Source organism: Chelonoidis abingdonii, chromosome 2 (genome assembly GCF_003597395.2).
Source record: "Chelonoidis abingdonii isolate Lonesome George chromosome 2, CheloAbing_2.0, whole genome shotgun sequence".
Taxonomy (NCBI): domain Eukaryota; kingdom Metazoa; phylum Chordata; order Testudines; family Testudinidae; genus Chelonoidis; species Chelonoidis abingdonii.
This window is the reverse complement of record NC_133770.1, coordinates 216,365,976-216,393,664: the sequence shown is the minus strand read 5'-3', so window position 1 is coordinate 216,393,664 and position 27,689 is coordinate 216,365,976. Positions and strand designations below refer to the sequence as shown.

Sequence of the window (27,689 nt, the reverse complement as noted above, 5' to 3'; positions counted from 1 at the left end):
GGCACAGGGGACAGGAGCGAGCACCACTCTGTTTGTTTATATAGAACATCGCTGTGGTGTTGTCAGTCATCACCGAGACACACTTGCCTTGAAGATGGGCCTGGAACGTCTGGCAAGCTAGTCGAACGCCTCTCAGCTCTCTTGACACTGATATGCAGCGATAGTTCTGATTGTGACCACAGGCCTTGAATTCTGATACTGCCCAGGTGTGCTAGCCAGCCCATCTCTGATGCATCCGTGACCAGCGACAATGAGGGCTGAGGCTTGGCAAAGGGCACTCCCGCACAGACCAGCTGAGGTTGTATCCATCAGCTGAGGGACTCGAGAATTAGAGGCGGGAGGGTAACAAGTCTGTCCGGAGGGTCCCAGCTGGGTCTGTGTGCCCTCGCCAACCAAGTCTGGAGGGGGTGAAGGCGCAATCTGACGTGTTGTACTATGTACGTGCAGGCTGCCATATGTCCCAGAAGCTTAATGTAGTTTCTGGCTGTAGTTTTAGGAAACTGGTGGAGACTTTCGATGATGCCCCTGATGCTTTGGAACCGAGACTCGGGCAGGGAAGCTCTGGCTCGAGTGGAGTCCAGGAGAGCCCCAATAAATTCTATTTTTTGGCTTTGGGCTAGGGTAGACTTGGGCCCATTCAATGAACCCCAGGCTGCTGGCACGTGCCACTTTCAACACCATGTGCTTTTGCACTTGTACTCAAGAATCGTCCTTGATGAGCCAGTCGTCAAGGTACGGGAAAACCTGTACCCTGCATTTGCAGAGGAAGGCTACAGAATGCATGACAGTTGTGGCAAACACGGGAGGGGCCGTTGAAAGCCCAAACGGGAGTACAGTGAACTGACAGTGTCGCCTGCTGACCACGACTCTCAGGAATCGTCCGTGCACCTGAATAATCGATATATGGAAGTGTGCATCCTTCAGGTCAAGGGTGGTGTACCAGTCCCCCGGATCCAGGGAAAAGAATGGCGGCAGCCAGAGAGACCATATGAAACTTGAATTTTCTTATAAGCATTTTGAGGTTTTGCAGATCCAGGATAGGCCTGAGCCCCCCTTTGGCCTTGGAAATGAGGAAGTATCAGAAGTAAAATCCCCCGCCCCTGAAATACTGAGGAACCTGTTCTATCACCCCTACAGCGAGGAGCTATTGCACCTCCCATAGAAGGAGGTGGTTGTGAGAGGGGTCCCTGAAGACGGACAGGGAAGGTGGGTGGGATGGTGGAAGGGCAAAGAATTGGACAGAATATCCTACCCCCTCTGTGTTCAGGACCCAGCGATTTGAAGTAATCTGGGCCCAGGCATGGTAGAAGGGGGACAGACAATTCACAAAGGGAGGAAAAGGATCCAAGATTTGGGCTGGTGCTCCATCCTCAGGCGCACTTTCAAAAGTTTGCCTTTGAGCCAGGGGGGCTGCATGGAGGAACCCTAGCCCTGGCTGGAGAAGGACTGTAGAGGACGCCTCCTGTTGTTTCTGCCCCTCTGTTGACTCTAGGCATGCGTAGGGTACCCTGGATAGAAGCATGGGCGGGGGGGAGCTGCAGCTTGAAGGGCTTTCTCTAGAGTGTTGGCATGTGAATTCCCAGTAGTTTCAGGGTTGCTCATGAGTCCTTGAGACTGTGCAGTCTCAAGTCCATCTTGTCAGCGAACAGCCTCACAGCATCAAATGGAAGGTCCTGTATGGTATTCTGGACCTCCGCCAGGAGTCCTGAGACTTGTAGCCATGACCAACGTCTCATTGTAATGGCTGTAGCCACAGTCTGCGCCACCAAGTTGGTGGAGTCCAAAGCAGCTTGGAGGGAGGTTCTGTCACCACTCTGCCCTCCTCTAGGACTACAGCAAATTCGCGTCGTGACTCTAATGGGAGCAGTTCCTGAAACTTGGAGAGGGTGTTCCAAGAACTGTATGTCTAGTGGCTAAGTACTGCCTGTTGGTTGGAAATTTGAAGCTGGAGCCCCCCAGTTGAGTATACCTTTCTACTAAAGAGGTCCAGCTTCTTGGCATCCTTGTTTTTTGGGGCAGGCCCCGGTTGTCTCTGCCGCTCCCTGTGGTTTGCTCCATCAACCACCAGGGTTCCCGGTTGGGGGTGGTTGAAAAGGTGCTCATACCCCTTTTGTGGGATGAAGTAACACCTCCCTACACCCCTTGACATAGGTGGTACAGAGGCCGCAGTCTGCCAGGGCACCTTTGTTGAGTTTTGAATAGTTTTTATGAGTGGCAGTGCCACCTTGGAGGGACCCTCCAGGGCGAGTATGTCAACCATCAGGTCTGAATCCTCCACAACCTCCTCAGTTTGCATGTTGCAGTTCTGGGCCACCCTCCTAAGGAGGTTCTTTATGGCCATTGCTGGGAGGGATGTAGTAGTACCTGCTACTGCCTCGTCCGGCAAGGAAGATGATGAAGCTCAAGGTGGGACAGGGTCTTCCTGCCCCTCCGGTTCCCTGGTGACATGTTCAGGGATATCCACCACAGCTTGAACTGGTGTGGGCACCGCGGGTGGTGGTGGCTCTGACAACGTATCTGATCTGGGAGGCCCGGTGTCTGGACCCCGGAATGGGTTCTCAGGAGCCCCGGAGATGTCAGGTGTGACCGATGGGGGCGGCACAGGCAATGGAAACTACTGTCATCAGCCTGGAACTATGCCTTTGAGCCTGATAGGCCCAAGGTGTCCAAAAGGGCCAATGTGCCAGGCCCTGCCATTGGGGTGGCCAGGATACCATCAGTACTGAGGGATTCTCCATGCCGAAACCAGTGCTGAAATCTTGAGTGGTATCGGCTGTGTCAGGACACAAACGACTCTGCCTCTGACTCAAAGGAATAGTCCGAGCCTGACCAGGGAGCGGTACCGAGGCGATGAGGAATGGCGCCACAACATGGTGGGCTTGCCTGGGTGCCGGATAGGTGGTGCTGTCTGCACCTGAACCAGTGCCTGATAATGCGAAGTGGGGGACGATGCCTTCATTGCAATCAAGTCCCATGCGGCCTCAAAAATATCTGGTGTGGAGGGAAGGTCCAGGTCCTCCTCAAACACCTCCCAAACCAGGGAGTCCACTGACACCAGACTCGACAGACCTCCCCTCGAGGCCGGAGTCAAAGATGTCGGGACTGATGGACCAGCCTTCTGGTGTCCCGTGTGCTCTTCTTCCGTGGGACGCACCACATTGGTGTCCTGTGTGCTCTTCTTGGTGGGGAAACGGCCCCCTTTCTGCCTTTTTCTTCTTATGCTGTACCAGGGATTGTGATTGGTGTCGCACTGACGAGACTGCCTTCTGTGCCGGGGAGCAGCGCGAGTCCTTCCTTAGTGCTCCGCACTGAGGCCGAGGTCGCCTCTTGTGCTCGTTGAGGCAGGAGAACAGCTTGAAGCCTCTGCAAATACTACACTTGTCCTGCAAATGTCCCTTTCCCAGGAACTTCAGACAAGCAGTGTGCGGATCCCCCTGGGCCATAGGCTTACCACACCTATCCGCGGCATGCCCTGGACGGGGAAAAACTTAGTTGGGGTAACCCCCGCAAGACTTAAACTTACTCACTAGCTAACTAAAACTTACAAACTACTATGATAACGATTAACAACTATGTACAGGAAAAACACACTAGGAATGCACTTGCTAAAGCAAGAGATAAGTTGTTCCAATGATTGTCACTGGTGGTAAGGAGGAACTGAGCAGGCAGCGGGTCAGCAAGGGAGTATCTATACTGCCATGAAGGCACCACTTCAGAGGGCTCCACAGCCGACTCGACAGGTACCACTAGGCTAAAACCTTCCAACGATTGTGCACACACACCTATTGGAATGGACATGAGCAAGCACTTGAAGAACAGCTGTTCAGCGGCGTGAAGGAGGCGTTGGGAGGGACTGGAAGGAGCAGGGACAGGGCAAGCTCGGGGGAGGGAGTGTAAACAGACAGGGAAGAGGAGGGGCAGGGGCGGGGGGTCTGCGAAAAATTGTAAATAAAAACAGGGGGCCTTGGGTTGTTAAAGTTCGTTAACAGCTGCCCTAAACTATTTACATTTTTATCAATGACCTGGAAAAAAACAAAATCAAAATTACTGATAATGTTTGTGGTTGACATAAAAATTGGGGGAGTGGTAAATAATAAAGAGAGCTGGTACAGAGCAACTTGGATTATTTGGTCAGCTGGGCACAAGTAAACAATGTGTGTTTTAATGTGGTTAAATGTATACATCTAGGAACAAGGAATGTAAGCCATACTTACATGATTTTGGGGGGGGGGGCGGGGGCGAGGAAACTCTACCGTGGGAAGCAGTGACTCTGAAAAAGATTTGGGGTCACGGTAGATAATCAACAGTACATGAGCTCCCAGTGTGATGCTTTGGTCAAAAGGGCTAATGCAATCCTTGGATGCATTAACCGGGGAATTGTGAATAGAAGTGGAGAGATTATTTCACCTCTGTATTTGGCACTGGCATGACCATTGCTGGAATACTGTGTCTAGTTCTGATGCTCACAATTCAAGAAGGATGTTGATCAATTGGAGAGGATTCAGAGAAGAGCCACAAGAACGATTAAAGCAGGGGTAGGCAAACTATGGCACGGGTGCCACAGGCGGCATGCGAGCTGATTTTCAGTGGCACTCACAGTGCCTGGGTCCAGGCCACCGGTCCAGGGGACTCTGCATTTTATTTAATTTTAAATGAAGCTTCTTAAACATTTTAAAAATCTTATTTACTTTACATACAACAATAGTTTAGTTATTATAGACATAGAAAGAGACCTTCTAAGAATGTTAAAATATATTATTGGCATGCGAAACCTTAAATTAAAGTGAATGAATGAAGACTCGGCACACCCCTGGATTAAAGGATTAGAAATCCTGCCTTATAGTTATAAGACTCAAGGAACTCCATCTATTTTGTTCAACAAAGAGAAGGTTAAGGGATGTCTTGATTACAGTCTCTAAGTTTCCACATGGGAAACACATATTTAATAATGGGCTCTTCAATCTAGCAGAGACAGGTATAATATGTTCCAATGGCTGGAACCTGAAGCTAAACAAATTCAGACTGTAAATAAGGCATAATTTTTTTTTAATAGTGAGAGTAATTAACCACTGGAACAATTTACCAAGGGTTGTGGTGGATTCTCCGTCATTGATAATTTTTAAAATCAAACTTGGACTTTTTATTTATTTATTTTTTTTAAGATCTGCTCTAGGAATTATTTTGGGGAAGTACTATGGTCTCTGTTATACAGGATGTCACTCTAAGATGATCACAATGGTCCCTTCTGGCCCTGAAATCTATTAGCACAGCATGGCTCTTTGGACCCCACACTCCCAGTGTCCAGGCAACATAAGAGGTTCGCTGCTTCTCCTTCCAAGCTAATAGAATTAGCCCTTTAGTTCAAGTAATAGAGACTCATGGTTTTAAATCAAAGTCCTCGGTTCAATACCCATCCCGATGATTCTAAGGAGTCATCATACAAAAAGGACGCTTTAAAAAATTAGAAGTAAGAAATATAACAGTTTGTATTTGCTACCCATTTACCCCTAGAAATATTTTGTACCTCGGGTCCAATGTTCAGGTAGCAGTCAATGGCCAGTACAGGGTTCTTGAAGTTATGGATGGCCTTTGGAAAGAGTTTGTATGTTGCATGCTGAAGGAATTTCTCCAGAAGGAACTGAGCTGGGGCTGCCAGCAACGTGTGTTCACTGTCTGGGGCACAGACATACTGAAGAGGCATTATTGGGGCCATACTCTCCGATACCTACAATGAAAATGATGGAACCTCTTTCAATCAACACTCTGTACGTTGCATCTTCACTGAACATATAGTTTGCCTTCTTGTGGCTATGTTACTGTAATTCCCACTTGCTAAATAAGCTGGAAAACCCCGGAACATGCAACCCAGTGGTGCCACATTGAAATAGCAAAAATTGTGATTTGTTTTTTGATTGTTAAGTACGTTTGTAAATATCTCAGTGCATAAGGATAGAAAATAAAAATACAAATAATTTAAATTCAAAAGCAACTCTATTTACTATAATGCCCCTTAACCCCCTACACCACCCACACAATCTCTGAGATTCACCTCTCCCCTTATGGCCCATTAGGCAAAAAGGCTCATCATATACAGAATGGCACACAGTAAAATTAGTCAACTAGTTCCAACTCTGTTGGATGCACAGAGAATAATTAGCCACTACCCCTAAGCATTCAGATCCAGAGGGTGTTAGCTCCAGTGTCCTCCCATCTGATCTGAACTACAGAACTAGGTATGAACAGTAGCAAGAGAAAGTTTAAAGGAGCCAGGAAACCAGACCAAGATAGGATTTCTAGAGTAAAACCAACACCTTGAATTACACCTCATCTGAAAGTTGACACAGTTCATTGAGCACAGGTAAAACGAACAGTGCATGAACCACCATTTAGTAGCAAGCAGCACATTCTGCAATAGCCAGAGTTTGTAGGTGGATTTCCAGAGTACTTTGAAATTTCAAAGCCTGTGTAAAACGTTTCTTCTTATCAACAACAGCAATGATTGAAGATCACCACAAATGACTAGAGACTGGAATGAAACTCAATATATTTATCTATTTGTAAGCAGAGTCAGGATGAGCTCTACCTTGGCATCTGGTGGTGAATTATGGGGAATGTGGAAAGGAATTTTAGGTATTTGCACTGGCACATTCACCCCATCTAGCACAGCAGACGGCAGCCTGAGATGGTTATTTTGACAGCTCTGGGATCCCCAATTTCTTTGTTATTGGGGCAGGAGGAATAAAGTGTTGTCACCCTGATTATGTGAATGAGGAACTATGAGACTGCTTTATCACAGAGATGTCTCAATATCAATTAAGTAGCACTTGCTAGACAAGGGACATGGGTGCCAAAACCATTGAAATGAGAGAGGTTTGGGGACTGGTGTGTGTACCTGATGGTATGGGCCCTTTTGAGGGCCTGGAACACCAATTGCACATCCTCCTCTCTCCACTGTTGAAGAGTAGAGCTAATTTTGATTCCATTAGGAGTCCATCTAGAGGCTGCTGAGCTGAATTCATGTTGGGCCAATGGTGCACCAGCACTGGGGCTCCCCTACTACAAGCTGAAATCACTGAAAAAGAGCTAAGCTTACTGAGCTGAGATCACTGAGTGCTGTGTTAACTAGTGGGGAGCCTGAAGATCTATCGCTAAGCGGCTGGCAGAGTGGAGCAGTTTGCAGCATGTTGGAGCAGCCCATGGAACAGTGAGCGGAGTGGAGCGGTTTGTGGGGATGGCTGAGAGTGGCTTCACGGGTCGGCTGGAGGAGCGGCACAGCTGGTGTAGTGGAGCTGGTCGTGGTGAAGGCTGCAGCAGAACTCCACGGAGAGGCAGAGCAGTTGGCCCTGGCCCACGTAAGGTGCCCCTTAACACCCTGTGTGTGCTTTCCCCCCCCCCATTTCCACCCAGGCTGGGGGGTAAAACTTCTGCAGATAAACTTTTGAACTCTGGGGTGGCACTGACCAGAGACTTTGGGTTGTGACTTTGGGGTGATTGGAATTAAGACCCTAAGGGGGAAAGGACATTGCCAAACGTACTTGGAGGTGGGTTTTTGCTTATGGTTTGTGTTATAATCCTGTTTGTGGTGTTTCTCCAACATAATGCCGCATTGTTTCCCTCCTTCATTAAAAGGATTTTGCTACACTCAGACTCTGTGCTTGCGAATGGGGAAGTATTGCCTCCTAGAGGCGCCCGGGGGGGGGAGGGTAAGTAATTGTCCCAGGTCACTGGGTGGGAGCTCGAGCCGGTTTTGCATTGTATTATTGAAACGGAACCCCTGGATACTGAACCCGGCCCTTGTTGCTGCCAACTCAGAGGGGCAGAAGGGTTACATATTCCACTTGAATTTAGAAAACCTTTAAACCTGAGTTTAGATAAACAGATTTGCTTCTGATTAGACTTTAGATTTGAGAGTTCCTAATTCAAGCCTTACTCAGCCAAAGAAATCCCTGAATTAACTAGAAATTATTTAATCAGCTTGCAAATCCCAGTTTGTTCTTGGTGTCTCCATTCTAATGGAGGAGTTGTGATAGTCTCCCAGGATTACTGCTAGTGATGGAGAAATTATGAATATTTATTACTACTTGCATTGAGATAGAACATAGCAGGTCCCTCCCTAGCGCTAGATGTTGTACAAACAAAGAACAGACTCTCTCTGACACACTAAGTAAACATCCAAATTTTGACCTTCATGGAAACAATGGCAAAGTACCAGTTTTGTCTCCTGCACGTAGCTCTTTTTCAAACATACAAAACTCACCATAATTTTTGGCTTAATGGCAAAGTCCTTTTGCCCCCCAACCTGGATGTGTTTCTTCATGAGACTGAAGTTGTTAAAGCGGCAGATGAGAAGGCCACTGCTGTTTGTTCTCAGGTTAAAATCTACATCTTCACAGAAGTACCTAGATATTAAACACAGATTCACTAAACTGATTGTGCGTCTGCAAAAGGTATCCAATCCCACTGTAGTCCTTGCAATACATTATAAATGGTATTCTTTGTATAAATGGTCTGTGATGTATTCCATCTACTGTTAAATACATTCTAGGCACCATCTATCTCACCAATTACTTTGCTAGAAAAAAACAATACGACTCTTATACAAATCTTCTACAGAGCACTTAACATTTAATTGCTAACAGATCCTCGCAGACTAACTTTAATAAGGAGAAAATAAGTTATTTTTTGAAGTATGTAGTTCAGATAATCTTCCTCCTCTCTCCCCATTTACTGACTTCAAAACACTTTTTTACTTTTGGCCAGATATTGTTCACCTAGAGCATCGATCTGTCTCTATTTCAGAATGGATCCCTTCTATAAGACATATTATCCAGGTGTATTGCTTTTGTGTTTTGCTGCTTTACGCACATAGCAGTACAGGTACTAATCATAAGAGACCACACTGGAATTAATAAATAGGACATTCTACTACTACAAGTTCGTCCCTGCCACTGGGTGAAGAGTCTCATTTATAAATAAAATTCATTTAAAATTAAAAGTATAAAATTCTTGCACCATAAGTAATACAAATGACAGAACTGAAGTCAGTTGCTCTGGCATCCATACCATGCAAGCTAGAACTTGGTCATCACATAGAGAGACAGTTTGTATTGCTGATGGAGGGAGAGACCAGGACACGCCACCTCAGAGTCAGTGGGACACAGGCTGGGGTATCTCAAAGTGAAGGAAATATAAAACCTAGCCTTATTTAGCAGAGGGAGTTGGATTCTGCTTCAAATCTTGATGGGAACTTGTGACAAAGCTCTTAGGGAGAACTGTAGAATGGAATTGATGCCTTCTGGTGAGAGGAATGAAAGGGAGAGAAATGGCAAATACCGGAGAAAGTGAATTTGTTATAGGTTTTTAATTCCAAACACTGATGGAAAGTGGGAAATAAAGGCGAGGGAGCAGAGGTTCTCACTATAAAACAATGACAGATAAAATCTGGAAGCAATTAATTCTATAAGGAATACAACAGCCTTCCCTCCCTTCATGTCTTTTGTCTCAAATACTTTCAGTCAGGTGAGCTGCGCTTCCCTACGTATTCCTGCCACTTGCCGATGCAAAAGGTGCTGTCCCTAGCAGGATGGATTTTCTGCCTGTCCTCTTCTGATTTCTTCCTGTTTCTCTCTTCTATTATAGGTCTTCTCTGTGTTTTTTATTTTTTTGTTGTTGTTGTTGTTTTTTTGTTTTTTTTTTAAACTCCTGTAGCTTCTTCCCTCAACCTTGCCTTTTCTCTTCTTTCTCACCCACCCACTGCCTGTCTTTCTCCCAGTTTGTCTTTCTTTCCATCCTAACCCTGGTGCTCACTATCCTGACTCAGTTCTTCCAGTCTCCACTCAGATGAGTCCTTATGTGGTACAAAAACAGCACCTGGAGGGAAGGTGAAAGCCCTGCATCCAGATTCCATGCACTGACTGTTTTTCTTTCCCTGCGGGCAGTCTTAAGTCCTACTGAATTGCATCAGCACTATGCAAGGGCGTATCAGAATGGAGAATAGGAAGAATGATCACAAATGTTCACAACCTTGGTCAGCTGCTCCTCTTGTACCATAACAGAGAACACTCTTTTCTCTCCTCCACCCCAGAAATAAATTAATTCATTATAAATCATTCCAGTTTGGAGGTACAGTTTTTCTTTAAGAAGTGCTAGAATGGAACATCCAACCTGTATGAAAACAAACCTCACTGGCTAATCAGGATTTCCCAGTGATCCGAGCGCTACACTAGCTATGCTTTAAAATACTGGAGAATCCTGGTTGCTAACTGATTGGCAAAGAAATAACCAATCATAACAGGAAGAGTCCCTTTCCTGATTTTGTGGCTAAGATTTATTTGACTTTTAAAATATATAGTATATTCCCTTGCTGTTACAGCAAGCAGAACACAGCTATGAAATAGAGGGGCCTGTCGTGTTATACATGAACTGTGTCATGCTGTAATTTGTTAGGCATGTTTCATTGCAGGACATTTTTTCACTCAGCACTCCAGGGAGAGTTGGGAATTAGAAAGCTAAAATCCCCCCTAGAGGTATAATGCTAGAGGAAATGTCCCATGATGAAAGTTATACAATGGAATTATGTGATCCAGTGAAAGACTGTGAAGTTTTCTAATACCATAGTGACCAGCACTTCCCTTCTTCCTAACCCCGCAGTCAATGGGGCTTTTACCATTCATGAATAGGTACTGATAATACACAGAGAACTAGGAGATAAGAGGCTAAAAGAAACATATCAAGCAGTTCTGATAACATCATAGTATCCCACAGCTGCAAAGCTACTGCACTGTAATGTGTGTGCATATTGGGTGTGGTATTGCAGGAGTTCTTTTAATACAGACTCTCTTTCTGGGTGACCACTTTTCACAATGTATAGTAGATTTGTGCACGGATGTTTTGTAATGGCAACATAACACTTACTCATAATCTGCATGTTTAGATTTTTGTGGTTTATTTCTTGAAATCACATACAATTGGTTTTTGTTAAAATCATAGACAAAACATCTATTTGTTCCCTCTGCATGCTTATTTTTTGTATGCATTTCCTGTTTTTTTTGCCAGGGGAGGCCTAATTCTCACTTTGAACAGCTCATTTTGATGCAACAGAAACGTGACATCAGAAGCAACTCAACCAATCATACAGTTGACTTTAATTTGGATACTGCAGTCTTATTACAATGCTGCACACATCATTCTGTGGTTTTTAAAAGTAGTACTTTGTGGCTATGACCTCATAGCCATGAAAGTACCATTCTCTGTTTTTACTATGGCTATGAAACATGACTATTAGCTGGCAGTGAGATTTTTTTACTGTATTTGTTAAATCACTTTTGCATACCTGTTTAAATCATATTGCACGTTCTGGGTCAGGTCTACGTTGAGCAGTATGAAGTCATGCACATGGCACCTGGAGAATGGAGGTTTTGATCCTCTGGAATTCAACTTGCTGTTCCATTTCTGAATACCCAGTATTGCATAATGAACAATTTTTGGTGTGGCTTCAATGTGCTGTAGAACACTCTTCAAAGACACATTCTTACTGGTACTCCCTGGCTCCATGGATGGGCTATGAAATGTAATAACTTATCATATATGTGTTTTAGATCTCTGCTACATTATTGTGTAATGTTTAGATCAGGATCGTTTTTGTTAGGTGCTGTACAAATACATAATTGTATATTCGTGCACACACATGGAACATTTACATTATTATAAATAATTAATTAAGTGCCACCCCCACCTCTACCCCTCAATCCAGTCATCATAAGCATACAGACTTTCCAGGAGTGGTGGGTATTAGTGGTGAGATATATGGAGAGGCAGAAGGAAGTAGCCTTAAGAATCAATTCAGGAAAGGTATTTCCTAAATAAGGTGCAGTGTGGGAGAAGGTAAAAAGAATTGAGTGGCACGGCAAAATGTCTTCTAGAAAATTAAGAATCCCAAAATAAAGAATTTAAACTGAGAAACAAAAAAAACCAAACACCCCAGAATAATCAAGCTGATAAAAATAAACCACCAAAATGTTCTTTCCCACTGGCAAGTCAGTTGGTAGAAAGGTTTGGGTAAACTCTATGTCAAAAACTGATCAGTTTTACAAGAGAGCAGAGAAAGTGATCGAGTCAATCACAACACTAGCTGATGGACAGAAAACACTAATTGAGATGACATAATTGGAGATAAAATGTCTTCAAAATGACATACAATTGTTAATTTTGAAGCTATCTGTAATGTCATGCACAAAATAGTAATAGCTTCGAATCATCTTGACTAAGGTATGTCTACACTGCAATCAGGTGTGACTGCAGCATCTGTAGACACTCGTGAGCTAACTTTAACCTACTTAGCTCAAATAACAATTGCAGTGAAGCTGTCGCAGCCTGGATTAGCTGCTTGAACACATGCCAGGGCAGGCTTGCACAGTCTGTGCTGCTGTGGCTTCACTGCTATTGTTATCTGAGCTAACTAGACCAAAACTAATCTGGGTATGTCTATATGTGCTGCAGTCACATCTCTGATTGCAATGTAGACATATCCTAAGTGATAAGCGGAGTATAATTTTGAGATTCTGCTTTGACTATTTTAAGTAACCAATTTTTTAGTTATAACCAACTGCTAGAGATGAGCTCTAGCAGCAAAGTGTGGATCCAGATTAGAATATTGCAAAAGTTTGAGTGGGCTGTGGCTTTGGCTGGGACCCCTCTGACTGTTCCATTGTTTGTGAAAAGCTAATTTACCTGGACTGTTCTTGGACACTGTGAATGTTCCATAAGACACAAGAGTCATCCATGACAACAATGAACGGCCAGACACACTGACGTTTAACTCCTAGTTCTTCCAAGCGGTTTCTCTCTAGTTCTAGATTGTGGTAGGAAAGTTCCTTAATAAGGAATCTGGCAGCACCTGCGAGAATACATGGCACAAAACAACTTCTGTAGGACACTAATGAGAACTTTACTGCAGCTTCTGTTTTCACACAAATATATAATTTAATATAATATTAAAAAAGAAAGCCATCAATATTATACAGCACAGCGCTTTGAAAATTACAAGGTAAGAAACATGTCTTACCATGTGTACATTTTCAAATGTATTTGCCAATCCAGGCCCACCCAGGAGGCATAAGTGGCATCTTCAAATATTATTTATTAGTACCAATAATGTGTTTGGCACTGCACAATCTACAAAAAGAAAGACTATACACTCTTTGGGACAGGGAGTATGTAAAAGACAGATACAGAGAAGGTAGAACACACTGGAAAACCAGAGAGGATGATATAGTGTTGTTGATTTTTTCTATTTTTATTACACGTGTGGACATCAAGAAAAATGGGGCATTTTAAGAGTACTTTGAACCAAGAGAGGACAGTGGCTTGACCGCAGGCAGCACGAGTCTTCAGTTTGGGGAGGCTTACACACAAGCACTGGAAGCTACCTAGAAGTGTGTGTGTGGGGGGTGCCACTGGAGACTAGACCACTCCACCACTGGCCCCGCCCCCACTTTACCCCTTCTCCTGAGGCTCACCCTCATGCCACCTCTTCCAGCCCCCTGTTCAGCCCCCCCACTGCTTGCTCCTCTCTGCTTCTTCCTCCAAGCTCCCACCACCCAGTGCACTCCTCTGTGCCTCTTTGTCCAAGGCCCCTCCAGTGCCCGCTCCTCTCCAGGGTGGGCCTCAAGGCAAGAGACAGAACAGGAGCGGAGCCCATGGTCCGGGCATCTGTGGCTCCCCCACTTCTAGGGAGCTTTATTTCCAGTGCTCCAAAGGCAGAGGGCCAGCAGGCCTCTAAAGGGAGGTGACCCACATCGCATCCATGGAATTTCCCCACCTGCATGACCAGCCTTTTTCTGGGTTGCCTCCTCCAGCCTCTTATACATGCCACCCATGGACTTCACCTCGTGAGAGTTGAGGAAACTCAATCCCTTGTGGGAAGAGTTTAACCTCTAATAGGACTGGACCCAAAGTTCAACTACAATTGACCTTCCTGAACCTACAAGCTGCAGTTTCATCTTATTAAATAGTGACATCACTTGTAAAGTGGCTGCAGTGCTGAGAAAAATAAATGCAATTTGCCTACAAAACAGCAGTTCTCAAACTGTGATCTTTTCAAAAGCTGTTGATCAACAGGAAACTGAATCACTGGTGGAACAGAACCTGCCAGCAGCTCAGGAATGACCACGTGAGAAGACAACTGGACAGATGGTTCTGTGGAGTATGGAGGGAAGATGACTGAGCACAGGAAAACATGCAGGGGCAAAGAAAAAAACAGGCCACAGGAAAAAATATAAAGACAGAGATTGAGAAAGGGACCAGGGAGCACGCGAAGCAAGTGCAAGGAGCAAACAGAGAGAGGAGAATAGCGAAGAATGTGATTGGAGAGAGAAAAAATGAAGAGCGGAAGCAGATAGCTAGTTCAAAAAGAATTAAACAATTATCCCATTAAAGGGAGTTAGAAGATATTAAATACTTCACTAATATCCCTTTCTAAACAATCACATGTATACGACTGCAGTAGTTATCATGTTTTATGTGCTCATGACTAGGAGAGGCAGCTGTTAGAGAAACCCTGCTTTCAACATAACAGGTTGTTAGTGCCTCTTACCGACTCCAGCATTGTTGAACATGCCTGGCAGGACCAGCATGATGTGGTTGGGCCAGTATTTACGGTACAGTGGCATTTCATACTCCTTGACCACTAGCAGGTGAAGGTGACTGATGCCTTCCATAGCATGGTAAAGGTTCAAGAGGCCATGCTCATGGCGGCCACTTGAAGGAGTGAAGATAGGACTCTTTACCACATTCAAATTCTGCTGAAAGATCAAACAGGAAATAGTTAACAAACTCCAGGAAGACTAGCATGCTAGCCAGTTGGTCCTGATTGACTCTTTCCATCAGAAAGAACACAATAGTCCAAGTAAAAATTATTTTATTTATTATTATTATTATTTATTGTAGCACCTACAACACGCTAGTTGCTTTAAAGTTAGTCAAGAAGGGATGGTCCTTGCCCCAGGAAGGGCACAGTCTCAGAAGAGTCCAACACAAAGGTCATGAGAAGACATCAGACAAATATGGATTTTTTTCATACAAGCCAACTAGATTTATGGTAGGCAGCCAGAAAGAGGATGCAAGAGGCATACACCCACCTTGTCCGACACAAGAGGGAGACGCATGCTTTCCAGGTGCTTTCCCTGCTTGCTGAAGACAAAGTGGCTCTCCTTGGACTTGGGGATTATAAAATGAAGCTGAACCTCTTCTCCTAACATTGAGGAGGAGAATGTAAATGCATGCAGGGTGGAGTCAGTCATCTGTATTCAAGGGAATTGCAGGAGAAAACAGTCAACACACTAAACTGATAAGGAGGTCACACATATACACAAACATGTGGCACGGCAATTTCAGTTGCATTTTGAAATGATGGAAGCAGCTGGAAAGGAACGGCAAATATATTTTCCTTTGGCAAGTGAAGATAGCTTTGTTATAGTCACATTTTATCCTTATCCAACAGAATTAATCAGGTATGCAGCTTGTCAGTCTAATAATATAATCACCTTCCTGTGGCCCAGTTGTGGTTCTGCTGAAGTCAGTGTTAGAAATTACTCACAGATGTACACAGAGCACTAGAAAATGAGTCAGGAAACAACCTACCCTATCAAAGTCTGCCTAGGATACTAAAAATATATACATATACATATATGGGAGAGAGAGTGAATGCCACAGGCCACTACACACTTCTTATAAATATACAACCTACAGAAACACGTTTTTATCACAAAGTATGTAAAAGGCCAAGCTTTCAGAAAATCTTTGGGACTCACATTACACAGGTATGTAAAATAGAATCATAGAATCAAAAGGTTGGAAGGGACCTCATGAGGTCATCTAGTCCAACCCCCTGCTAAAGGCAGGACCATTTTCCCTAAATAATCCCAGCCAGGGTGCGGTCTAGCCGGACTTTAAATAGCTCTAAAGATGGAGATTCTACTACCTCCCTAGGTACCAGCTCCATACTTCACCACTCTCCTAGTCAGAAAGTTTTTTCTAATATCCAGCTCGACTTCCGCAACTGCAACTTCAAACCATTGCTCCTTGTTCTGTCCTCCTCACCACTGAGAACAGCCTAGCTCCCTCTCCTTGGAGCATCCTTCAAGTAGTTGAAGGTTGCTATCAAATCCCCCCTTATTTCTCTTTTGCAGGCAAAATAAGCCAGTTCCTTCAGTCTCTCTTCATAAGTCATGTGCTCCAGTCCTCTAATCATTTTTGTTGCCCTCCGCTGACTCTCTCCAATTGTCCACGTCCTTTTTGTAGTGTGGCGCCCAAAACTGGACACAATATTCCAGATGCGGCCTCACCAGTGCCAAATAGAGGGAATAATCACATCCCATCGTGCTGGCAACACTCCTACTAATACAGGCCAGTATGCTATTCACCTTTTGGCTACAAGAGCACACTGTAGGCTCATGTTCAACTTTCCATCTACGTAACCCCAAATCCTTTTCTTCAGCACTGCCACTTAGCCAAACAGTCCTAGCCTGTAGCAGTGCAGAGGGTTTGTTCCCTAGTGCAGGACTTTGCACTTGTCCTTGTTGAACTTCATGAGTTTCTTGTGGCCACTTCTCCAATTGTCTAAGTCTCCCTGAATCCTATCTCCTGCCTCCAGCGCGTCGACCACTCCCCCCAACTTGGTGTCATCTGCAAATACTTAATGTGCAAGCTATCCCATCATCAAGATCATTAATGAAGACATTGAATAGAACGGGCCCTAAGACAGACCCCTGGGCACACCACTTGTTACTGGTTGCCAACTAGAGAGTGTGTCATTGATACCTACCCGCTGAGCCCGTTGATTCAACCAGTTTTCTATCCAACTTCACAGTCCATTCCTCCAACCCATACTTCCTTACTTTGCTGATGAGAATGCTGTGGAAACCGTGTCAAAAACCTTATAAAGTCAAGGTATACAACATCAATAGCCTTTGCCCCCATCCACAAGTCCAGTCATCTCATCATAGAAAGCAATCAGTGGTCAGGCAATGATTTACCCTTGGTGATCCATGCTGACTGCTTTGATCACCTGTTTTCCTCATAGTGTTCAGGATGGATTCCTTCAGCACCTGCTCCATGATTTTTCAGGATTGAGGTGAGACTGATTGGTCTGTAGTTCCCTGGATCTTCCTTTTTCCCTTTCTTAAAAGATAGGCACTATAGCTTTCTTCCAGTCCTCTGGACCTCTCCTGTTCGCCATGAATTTTCAAAGATAATGGTCACGGCTCTGCAATCACATCAGCTATCCCTCACACCTCGGATGCAGTTCGTCCAGTCCCATAGACTTGTGCACGTCTAACATCTTTAAGTAGTCCCTAACCTACCCTTATCACAGTGGGTCTGCTCTCTCCTCTCTCTCTCTGCGTTCCCCAGTGTAATCTGGGAGTTGATCCTGCCCGTAAGACTGAAGTGAAGAAGGAATTGAGTACTTCAGCCTGTTTTCCATATCTCCACCACTAGATTACCCTTACATTACTGGCAGTTTCACATACGATGACACCTCAGAAAATCACAAAGCTCAGTACTGTAACACCCCAACAGACACATTATAATTTATACACAATATATCCACGCAGTCCAAGCTAGTCAGGGTGCAGTCAAGGAGCCTTCCTACCTTAATCAACTAGAATTATGAAATTACATCAGTCTGCCTACAAGTTTCTGAAAAGCAAAGGAGTAAACCTAAAAGCACTTTCTGCAGAAAAAGCATGGTACCGTCTTCCATTTAAATTATGCCTCCCTGTTTAGCAACTGAGCTTTAACTCATCCTTAAATTGTTAGCAGAACTGTTACAATAAAATGGTGTTAAGTATCAGAGGGGTAGCGGTTAGTCTGGATCTTGTAAAAGCAGCAGAGAATCCTGTGGCACCTATAGGCTAACAGACGTTTTGGGCATGAGCTTCGTGGTGAATACCCACTTCGTCAGATGCATGTGGGGAAATTTCCGGGGCAGGTATATTAATGCTAGCAACAAGCTAGAGATAACAAGGTTAGTCTCAATCAGGGAGGATGAGGGCCCTGTTCTAGCAGTAGAGGTGGAAAACCAAGAGAGAGAAACTGGTTCGTAGTTGGCAAGCCATTCAACAGTCTTTGTTCAATCCTGAGCTGATGGTGTCAAATTTGCAGATGAACTGAAGCTCAGCAGTTTTCTTTGAGTGGTCCTAAAGTATTTGCCTGCAGGATGGCCACCGCTTAAGGTCTGCTATAGTGTGGCCAGGGAGGTTGAAGTGCTCTCCTACAGGTTTTTGTATATTGCCATTCCTAATATCTGATTTGTGTCCATTTATCCTTTTCCGTAGAGAAAAGATAAAATGGTGATCATCAGCATGACTTAATATCCTTTTCATTCTTCATTTTAAATTTTTCATAAGTGTTTCACCTTCTCTCACCTTTCATTCAGCAAAGCACTTGAACATTTATTCAAGTTTAAGTATGGGCTTAAGTGTCTCTGAAGTCCATGGGACTTAACCCATGCTTAATCATGTGCATGCAGTTTAAGCACATGCTTAAGTGCTTTGCCGAATCAGGGCCAGCTGAATGACTTTTCTTTATTGTGTGCCTAGTTTTGTGTGTGCCATTACCACAACTATATGTGCAATTCAGGCATGCACAAACTGGTATTTAGGTGCATGAATATTATTTGCATAAGCAAATACCTGAATGAGCATACAGCTGTTTTGACTGCAGGCCCACAGCAGGTGTCATGGTTTAGGTAACTTAAATATGCATGTAGACCTTTTGTTGTATTAATAATGTTTTTCCCATTCTCATGCTTTATTCCTACTGTTATGATTAAACAATAGTTTGTTTTGAAAAGGCTGTCTGATCACTATAGTATTCACTGACTCCCAAAGGGAAGAACTGTAAGTGCCAAGCCCAGATGCATCTGCTGAATAACTTCAGTTGATCCACAGGGGGCTGTAAGCCCAGGGCCTGCCCTGAAAGTAGGAGAATCATATGATTCTATCCTAGGGAATGTTAAGACTCAAGCCTCAATGCCTGTGGGGCTGCACTCTGAAAGACCACAGAGGGGTTAAAGGTGCGGCTAGTCCCATCACAAACACCAACCTGTGCTGCAGGATTAATATCCATGTACTGGTGGCACTGCTCACAGTGGTGAAATGTATTATAAGCTGAATATTTGGTCAACATCATGGACACTGTCTCTCTCTTTCTGGGCTCCTCAACTTTGGTTTCTTTGTTTGCTTCTGTGTACAAAGAAGATAAATGACACGAATTTTAAGACAGCCAACAAACATGCAGACAGAATGTAATTCTGTGACCACTTTAGAGAAAAACTGAGCACATCTATAGTGTTTTGTAGGTTAGGCCTTTCCTGAGCATTATGTCTAGTCAAACCAACGTAAAGTCTATCGTTCGAAGCAGGAAAATGGAAAGAACTTTTACTGACCTTGTTTTACTCTTGACAGTTGTTCTGTGTACACTGGACTCATAGAACCATACTTGGTATCATGCACACTTAGGTCAAAAGTTATTTTACTGAAGATCTCAATGTCAGGCCAGTGGTCATTGCTAGACTGGGTGATCTCACTACTTTCTGTAGGACCTGGAATACATTTTGTGTAAGCAATGGAAGAGAGTATGTGAAATGTGTTTCTTTGATGTTTGTATATTTGTGCAATTGAACAGGGATTCTGTGCAAAAGAAGTCTCTATGTGAAACATACAAACCAAAACTAAAATATTAACTCAGACTAAGCCATTTAAAAAAAATGAAAATTCCTTGGAAACTAAGCAGGTCTGAATCTCAGTGTCAAGGCTTCCATTCCTTTCACCCACCAGAACTTCTAAAGAACCCATCCCTATGGCATCTAGGTTTTGAATAACAAAATTAAGAGTGGTATCTGTCCAGGAGATATAGTCAATTCCCCAGCCTCTCTTTGATTTAATCATCAACTTCTATCTTTCCTTCTCATGTAATCAGGGGACAACCATGCCCCAAAAGCTCCAAATTACTGAGCATTACAATTCTTTTTAACTCAGATATACCAGTTTCTGAGCAGAATCAAACCCTACCCTGTTGAGTGTTTAGTAAAGAGCTACACTTTTTGAGTCCTGGTACATTGGGGTTAAGGCTCACATCTCAGGAGACACCCACGGGGATGTCTCATAACCACAACTCTGTTTCAGAGTAGTAACCGTATTAGTCTGCATCCGCGAAAAGAATAGGAGTACTTGTGGCACCTTAGAGACTAACAAATTTATTGTAGCATAAGCTTTCGTGGGCTACAGCTCACTTCATCGGATGCATGTAGTGGAAAATACAGAAGGAAGATATATATTACACACACAACACACACAGGGAACATGAAACAATGGGTGTTACCATAACACATTATAAGGAGAGTGATCAGTTAAGGTGAGCTGTTGTCAGCAGGAGAGAAAAAACTGTTTGTAGTGGTGAAAATGGCCCATTTCCAGCACTTGACAAGGAGATATAAGGAACTGTGAGCGGGGTGGAGGTGGGATAAACATGGGGAAATAGTTTTACTGTGTGTAATGGCCCATCCACTCCCAGTCTTTATTCAAACCTAATTTAATGGTGTCCAATTTGCAAATTAATTCCAATTCAGCAGTCTCTCGTTGGAGGCTGTTTTTGAAGTTTTTGTTGTTGTATTATTGGGACTTTTAGGTCTGTAATCAAGTGACCAGGGAGACTGAAGTGTGCTCCAACTGGTTTTTGAACGTTATAATTCTTGACGTCTGATTTGTGTCCATTTATTCTTTTACATAGAGACTGTCCGGTTTGGCCAACGTACTTGAAAACTGTTATGTCTCCTCTCAATCTTCTCTTCTCCAAACTAAACAAACACCATTTTTTCAATCTTTCCTCATAGGTCATGTTTTCTAGATCTTTAATAATTTTTATTGCTCTTCTCTGAACTTTTCCCAATTGATTCACATCTTTCCTAAAATGTGGCAATCAGAACTGGACACAATATTTCAGTTGAGGCTTAATCAGCATGAAGTAGAGTGGAAGAATTACTTCATGTCTTGTCTACAACACTCCTGCTAACACAGTGGTCATGAACCAGTAGATCACCATCTCCAGCTGCTAAAAGTCCAGCAGCGCAGTGGGGTTAAGGCAGGCTCCCTGCCTGCCCCAGCCCCACACCGCTCCCGGAAGTGGCCAGCACCACCCCTGAGGGGCGGGGAACACGGGGAGGGGTCTACACACACTGCTCCTACCTGCAAGCACTGCCCCTGCAGCTCCCATTGGCCAGGAACGGGGAACTGAATGAGGGTGGAGGGAGCGAGCAACAGAGTGGGGGGGGGATGGAGAGAGCAGGGCAGGGCCTCAGAGAAGGAGTAGGGTAGATCCTGGGTTGCACTTAAATTCAAAAAGTGATCTTGTGAATAAAAAGGTTGGCGACCACTGTGCTAACACATCCCAGAATGACATTTGTTTTTTTTGCAACAGTGTTGACTCGCATTTATATTGTGATCCACCCATGACTCCCAGATCCCTTTCTGCAGTACTCCTTCTTAAGCAGTCATTTCCCATTTTGTATGTGTGAAACTGATTGTTCCTTCCTAAGTGGAGTACTTTGCATTTGTCCTTGAATTTAATCCTATTTTTCCAGTTTGTCCAGATCATTCTGAATTTTAATCCTATCCTCCAAAGTACTTGCAACCCTCCCAGCTTGGTATCATCCACAAACTTTATAAGTGTACTCTCTATGCCATTATCTAAATCACTGACGAAGACACTGAATAGACCTGACCCAGACCTGATCCCTGAGAGACCCCACTTGATATGCCCTTCTAGCTTGACTGTGAACAACTGATAACTACTCTCTGGGAATGGTTTTCCAACCAGTTATGCACCCGCCTTATAGTAGCTCCATTCTATTTTATTAAAGAGAATTTCTGCACATGAGGTACTGAGAACTACTATTTAGTACTTACTGGTATTAATCTCTTCTTCATCATACACATCTACCTCCAGTAATCTGATCAGCATGCGAAAGAGAATCCTAAGGAACTGCAAGTAAGAGCCAGTTTTTCCCACCTGAAGCAACAAAACAAAACAAAACCAACACTCAGAAAATCTAGTATTAAAGCCGCATTACATTTTAGACAGTTATGTTTGGGTTTTTCCCTTCTGTTTTGCTATTCCAGTCCTGGGTCAATTCTGCTAAGACACTGCCAAACAGGAACACGTGCCAACAGGAACATGTCCCATCAACAGTGGGACAAATTCTGCTCTCATTTACACTGGTGCAATCCCACTAACTTCAGTGGGATAGCAGTTAACCATTTATCTGTTTGATCTTTTTAAGGTAGCTTTACGCCAGCCATGGCGTGTGGGCAAATATGAAAGCATTTTTTAGAGGATAATTCCAAATGAATGGCCCTGAAAGCAGTCTTGGGAACCTCTGCTGCTTGTGTCTGGACCTGTACTTTTGAAGACTAAAACCGTGTCCTCAGTTTTAGCTAACTTTGGCCCTCTTCACCTTCCCTAAAACTCTATACTAACATGACTAGCCAAGATTGGGACAGCTCTTACCTGCGGGGGTCCTGTCAGAAGCAGCCGTCGTGGGTGAAAACTCCTAGAGCCTGCAGTTTCGCCTTGATTGTTGTAATCTGCATGGTGCTGCCTGGCTGTGGTCCATTGCCTATAGTACAGAGACTGCTCCTCACCGTTCATGTCTTTGGGAAGCAAAGGTCTTAAAGAGCTCAGCCAAGTCACATCAGCATGAGGCAGAAGAGAAGATGAGGAAGGCAAGTGCCCACTTTTCTGTGAGCCAAGGAGACAATAGGCAGCTTTAGACAAGATGACAATACGTGGCAGTGCTGCATGCAGGGCCTTGCACTCCTTGACAGACTGGCTGGGCCACCGGAATGTCCGGGTTACAGAAGAAGATGATAATTTAGAAGTGGTGCTGCTTGCCATCTGGTTACCCAGAGAGTCACATTCTTGTTTCAAGGTCTCTCCAGCAGTGAATCTTGGATAAGTACCTTCATCGACTGAACTAACTGTCACATTCTGCAAGTTAAGGGATGCTGGTTGCTTCTGAGATTTGTCTGCAGCACTGGAGGAGCTCACACCATTTTCAGCTATTGAACCTGGTGCAGTGAAGCAGGAAATAAACAAACAAAAAACCCACTGATACTGCTTAGCAAATACAACTAAGGAGTGAATGCTGTCTGATGCAACTTTAACGCTGCAAATATTTCTATGATGCCTAGAAATACTTGACTGGTTGAAGTTCATGTAACTCTACTGAAGTCAACAGAATTACAGGATTATGCATCAGCTGAGGGATCTGGACCTATATACCGTCACCATAACCAAGGGGAAAAAACCTTCTACCAAGTCAAAGGTATCAGTAGCCCTGCCTTCTTAACACCAGAATACATTCTCTCCTATGCGCCATGCTCACATTTTGGGACTAGAAAAGGCAAGTCGGTCTTAAAGTTAGCATATGTGGGGAAGACTCAATAGTTGGCAAAGGCTGCACTCAATTGACTAAAGGAAGGAAAACGCATAGGAAGAGGGAGGGAGAAAGGCATGGAAGTAGAAGGAGGATATAGGATAGGGAGGGTTGAGATTTTTGCCATGGGAAAAGTTTCTAAATTTCACCCTGTAAAATGTTCCTCTGGAGTGCCTCCCCTAGCTGGGTTGAGGCCTCTTTCTACACCCAGGTATCTCCATAGGGTTGGCCCAGTTCAGACCTGAGGCTCTTAGTCCTTGCAGTGGCAAAAGTTCAAACTCCGAACAAGTCCCTCCTGGGATCAACAAAAAGCAAAAAGGTCAGGGACGCCTCGGTAGCAGCTTTACTGGAGCCTTTATGGACAGGTAGCCAGGTCAGTTTCTCCCTAATCGGGCTTACCTCTGGGTTCGCTGGACTCCTCATAGAGCACAGTGGGATCTCTGGCATGGGAGTTCCTCCTTCTGCTTCAGGAGACACTCCCTTCTCAGGGCTTCCCTCTTGCTGATGGCACCTTCCTCCTTTTAAAGCTTTGTTCCCTACCATGCATGATTGGCAGGGCCAGATGGGTGAGGTTACTTTAGCACAGAGCCTGCCTAGCCCCTTGCCTGTCAGTGCAGGGTTTACACACAGCATCATATATCCATCATCCAAACTGTAAGAGGGAAGGATCTCTGTGCCTTGTGCCTATACTCAGGACCAGCTCTAAATGTTCTGATGCTCTGAACAAGCAAATGTCCATCCTTTGTAGCACACAGCTATATCCACGCAGTTATTGAACACTGTCCTGGCCCTGATGTAAGCAGAGTCAGGATGAGCTGTACCCTAACATCTGGTGGTGAATTATGGGAAGTGTGGAAAGAATGTCAGTAATGTGAAGTCTCAAATATTTGCATAGGCACACCCAACAAGGAGCCTGGGAATGACTATTTTGACATTTCTGGGATCCCCAATTTCTTCATTATTGGGGCAGGATAAATAAAGTGTTGCCACTGATTATGTGAATGAGGAACTAAGGGACTGCTTTATAACAGAAATGTCTCAATATAAATTAAATGACACTTGCTAGACAAGGGAGATGGGTTCCAAAACCCAGTGAATTGAGAGAGGCTGGAGACAGGTATCTGTGCCTGGTGGTGCAGTCTCCTTGTGGAGCCTGAAGCACCAGTTCCACTCCCTCCTCTTTCCACTGTGGAATGTCAGAGTTGATTTATTTTATTCCCTTAAGAATCTAGATACAGGTTACTGAGCTGAACTCACTTTGGGCTAATGGTGCACTAGCACTGGGGCTCCCCTACTATGTGCTGAGATCACTAAGAGTTGAAATCACAAAAGAGCTAAAATTACTGAGCTGAGAGCACTGAGTACTGTGCTAACTAGTCGGGGGCTGAAGAGCCTGAAAGCTATACTTGCGGAAACACATGAGCAGCTACTGGCAGAGGGTGGAGCACGTATGTGGGGATGGTAGGCGGGGATTCAAATGAGGACAGCTTGGTGGAGCGGAAGCGCTGGCAGAGCAGAGTAGCTGTGGATGGGTGAGTGCCCACAGAGCGAGCAGAGACCAGCAGATTTTGAGAGACAATGTGTAGCATATGCTCACAGGGACAGTTTGGTGAAAGCAGAGCAAGCGTGGTGGAGCGAGTCATGTATAGGTGAGGCACGGAGAGCTTTGGAGGAGCAGAGTGGAGTGGCTGGTAAAGCGGAGCAGTTCGTGGAGAAGGCGGAAGCAGAACCCACGGAGAGGCAGGGTAGTTGGCCCTGGACCACATAAGGTGCCCCTTTCACTCAGGCTGGGGGGAGGGACCTCGACAGATACACTCTTGAATTCTGGGGTGGCATTGACCAGAAACTTTTGGGTTGTTGGACTTTGGAGTGATTGGACTTAAGACCCTACGGGGAAAAGGACATTGCCAAATGTACTTGGAGGTGGGTTTTTGTTTATGGTTTGTGTTATAACTCTGTTTGTGGTGTTTCTCCAATGGAATGCCGCATTGATTCCTTCCTTTATTAAAAAGATTTTGCTACACTCAGACTCCTTGCTTGCGAGAGGTGAAGTATTGCCTCCTAGAGGCGCCCAGGAGGGTGTGGTATGTAAGTGTCCCAGGTCACTGGGTGGGGGCTCGAGCCGGTTATGCCTTGTGTTACTGAAACGTAACCCCTGGATACTGAACCCGGCCCTTGTTGCTGCCAACTCAGAGGGGCAGAAGGGTTACACTAATATTTTACACTGGTCATTTTATTCATTTATTTGGCTGTTTAAGATCTTCAGATTCCCCCAAAACTCAAGGTGTAGTGACAATGAAAATTATATTTAAAATAATCACAATTGCCCCACAAGGCTACATTAACTAAACTTCCCAACCTAGTCCCTTCCCCTCATCCTAGTCAGGGAAAATGTCTTACAAAATGTGGATCAAGCATTATGCTCCAGAGCAACTGTAAACGCAATGACTGACCTGAGGTTCCAGTGACCGCACTGCTGTTACTCTGAGGTCTCTCCAAGTCTATCAACAGTTCATCAGCGTCGTTCTCACTAATATTAGTCTTCTCGTGCTCTCTCTCACTCAGGTCAAGAGCTACAATAGACCCTCGAATTGCCTCCTTTGAGACATAGCAGCATGCCAGACCTACTTCTTGCTCTAAGGCAGTGCGAGTTAAATAGCTTGAGTCAATTAGTCGGAGGTCACAGTATTTCAATGACCTAGAAAAACAAACCCAAGAAAGAGGATATTTTATATTTTCTGGCCTTTAAAGAGTCACTTTCAGTATTAATTTGAAACAGCTTATACAATGTCTATTTGCAATTCCATTAATCACTGGAAATCTAATTATTTTACAACACTCAGCACATGAGCTATTTCTTTCATACCTAGTATAGCTGTTCAGTTCATGATACAATGTAGAACCTCCCACTAGTACTTTATCTTTCACAAAGTAATTTTTTCTTTTCACCAAGGAAAAACTTTACCAAAAAGAAAGTCGTCTAAAACAGTATCTTTCATGCAACATTAACAGCAACATTGTTATTTCCAATCAGCAGCTGAAAGTTTTACATTTGTTCTTACAAACATGTTGATTGTTTTTCAGACACTTCCACTGTACAACAGTTCAAACTGTACCTGGGGAAAGTTTCTCCTAGGGTGTCCTTGCCAGTCAGGATAACAATACAAGGCAGGCCTTCTAAATCCTGATAGGTACGAGGGACCCAATCCTCCTGTTCATTTCCCCTCCAAGCCTGCAAAAAGAGACTATTAAATCAAGTCTGGGTTCCATTTTTTAAACTTTCAATTTTAACCCAGTACTGTGGGTCCTATTTTTGTACTCTGCACATTATTCATTATATCAACATCCAATAGGGGGACAATCTAAGGGCAACTGTGAATTTTGCATGGTAGCCAACTGCCAGCCAAGCAATAAAAGCATAACTAAGGGCATATTACAGAGTTAGTACCGTATACCTGGGTGTGGCATCTGTCAGTGAATCAGCATAGCCACAGTTAACGTCTTAGATTTCCTGTTTGAACAGACATAAGCCATCTGAAAGCAGTTTATGGCCAAGGGGAATAATTTCCCCTACTGTGTGAAAAAGGATTAAGAACTACTTCCATTTTTACTCTTCTACTTAAGGGAACAGAAATACACTAAAAGCAAACTTACTTTTTTCTCCTGTGGATAATGGCCCACCTTAATTGATTAGTCTCATTATAGCTGGTCTGGCAAAACCCATGTTTCCATGTGTATATAGATCTTCCTACTGTATTTTCCACTGCATGCATCTGATGAAGTGGGTTTTAGCCCACAAAAACTTATGCCCAAATACATTTGTTAGTCTTTAAGGCACCACAAATATTCCTCGTTCTTTTTACAGACACTACAGTGACACAGCTGCAGCCATTTTACCGCTTTACTGTGGACATGACCTATGCTGATGGGAAGGGTTCTCCCATCCGCGTAAGTAATCCACCTCTCCAAGATGTGATATCTAGGTCGACAAAAAGTTCTTCTGTCAACCTAGCACTGCCTACACTGGGGGGTAGGTCAGCATTTTGTGTTTTATACACCCCTAAGAGACATAGTTATGCCGAGATAAGTTCCCCTATCGGGCAAAACCTAGATTTTATGCATGGACTTAGGGGCAAGGAATCCTCACATGCGGATCACTCCATGACTGAGCCTTTTGGGCTTCACACTCTCCCTC

At 44.2% G+C, this 27,689-nt stretch overlaps 1 protein-coding gene across 4 annotated transcripts in view; it reads right to left on the bottom strand.

The window, feature by feature from the left end:
* GREB1L (GREB1 like retinoic acid receptor coactivator) overlaps positions 1 to 27,689 on the bottom strand; it is a 140,461-nt gene that overhangs the window by 9,805 nt on the left and 102,967 nt on the right. For 3 of the 4 annotated variants that reach the window (XM_032795792.2, XM_032795794.2, XM_075062964.1), the window contains 12 exons: positions 26,611 to 26,726; positions 25,948 to 26,192; positions 22,567 to 23,126; positions 21,966 to 22,068; positions 19,448 to 19,603; positions 19,105 to 19,244; positions 15,138 to 15,299; positions 14,594 to 14,801; positions 12,730 to 12,895; positions 11,333 to 11,560; positions 8,258 to 8,399; positions 5,525 to 5,725 (listed from right to left, as the gene is read on the bottom strand). In XM_032795792.2, the coding sequence (XP_032651683.1) occupies positions 5,525 to 5,725; positions 8,258 to 8,399; positions 11,333 to 11,560; positions 12,730 to 12,895; positions 14,594 to 14,801; positions 15,138 to 15,299; positions 19,105 to 19,244; positions 19,448 to 19,603; positions 21,966 to 22,068; positions 22,567 to 23,126; positions 25,948 to 26,192; positions 26,611 to 26,726 (2,427 nt within the window). The remainder of the gene's footprint in view (positions 1 to 5,524; positions 5,726 to 8,257; positions 8,400 to 11,332; positions 11,561 to 12,729; positions 12,896 to 14,593; positions 14,802 to 15,137; positions 15,300 to 19,104; positions 19,245 to 19,447; positions 19,604 to 21,965; positions 22,069 to 22,566; positions 23,127 to 25,947; positions 26,193 to 26,610; positions 26,727 to 27,689) is intronic. The other variant, XM_032795793.2, reaches the window with a different exon arrangement.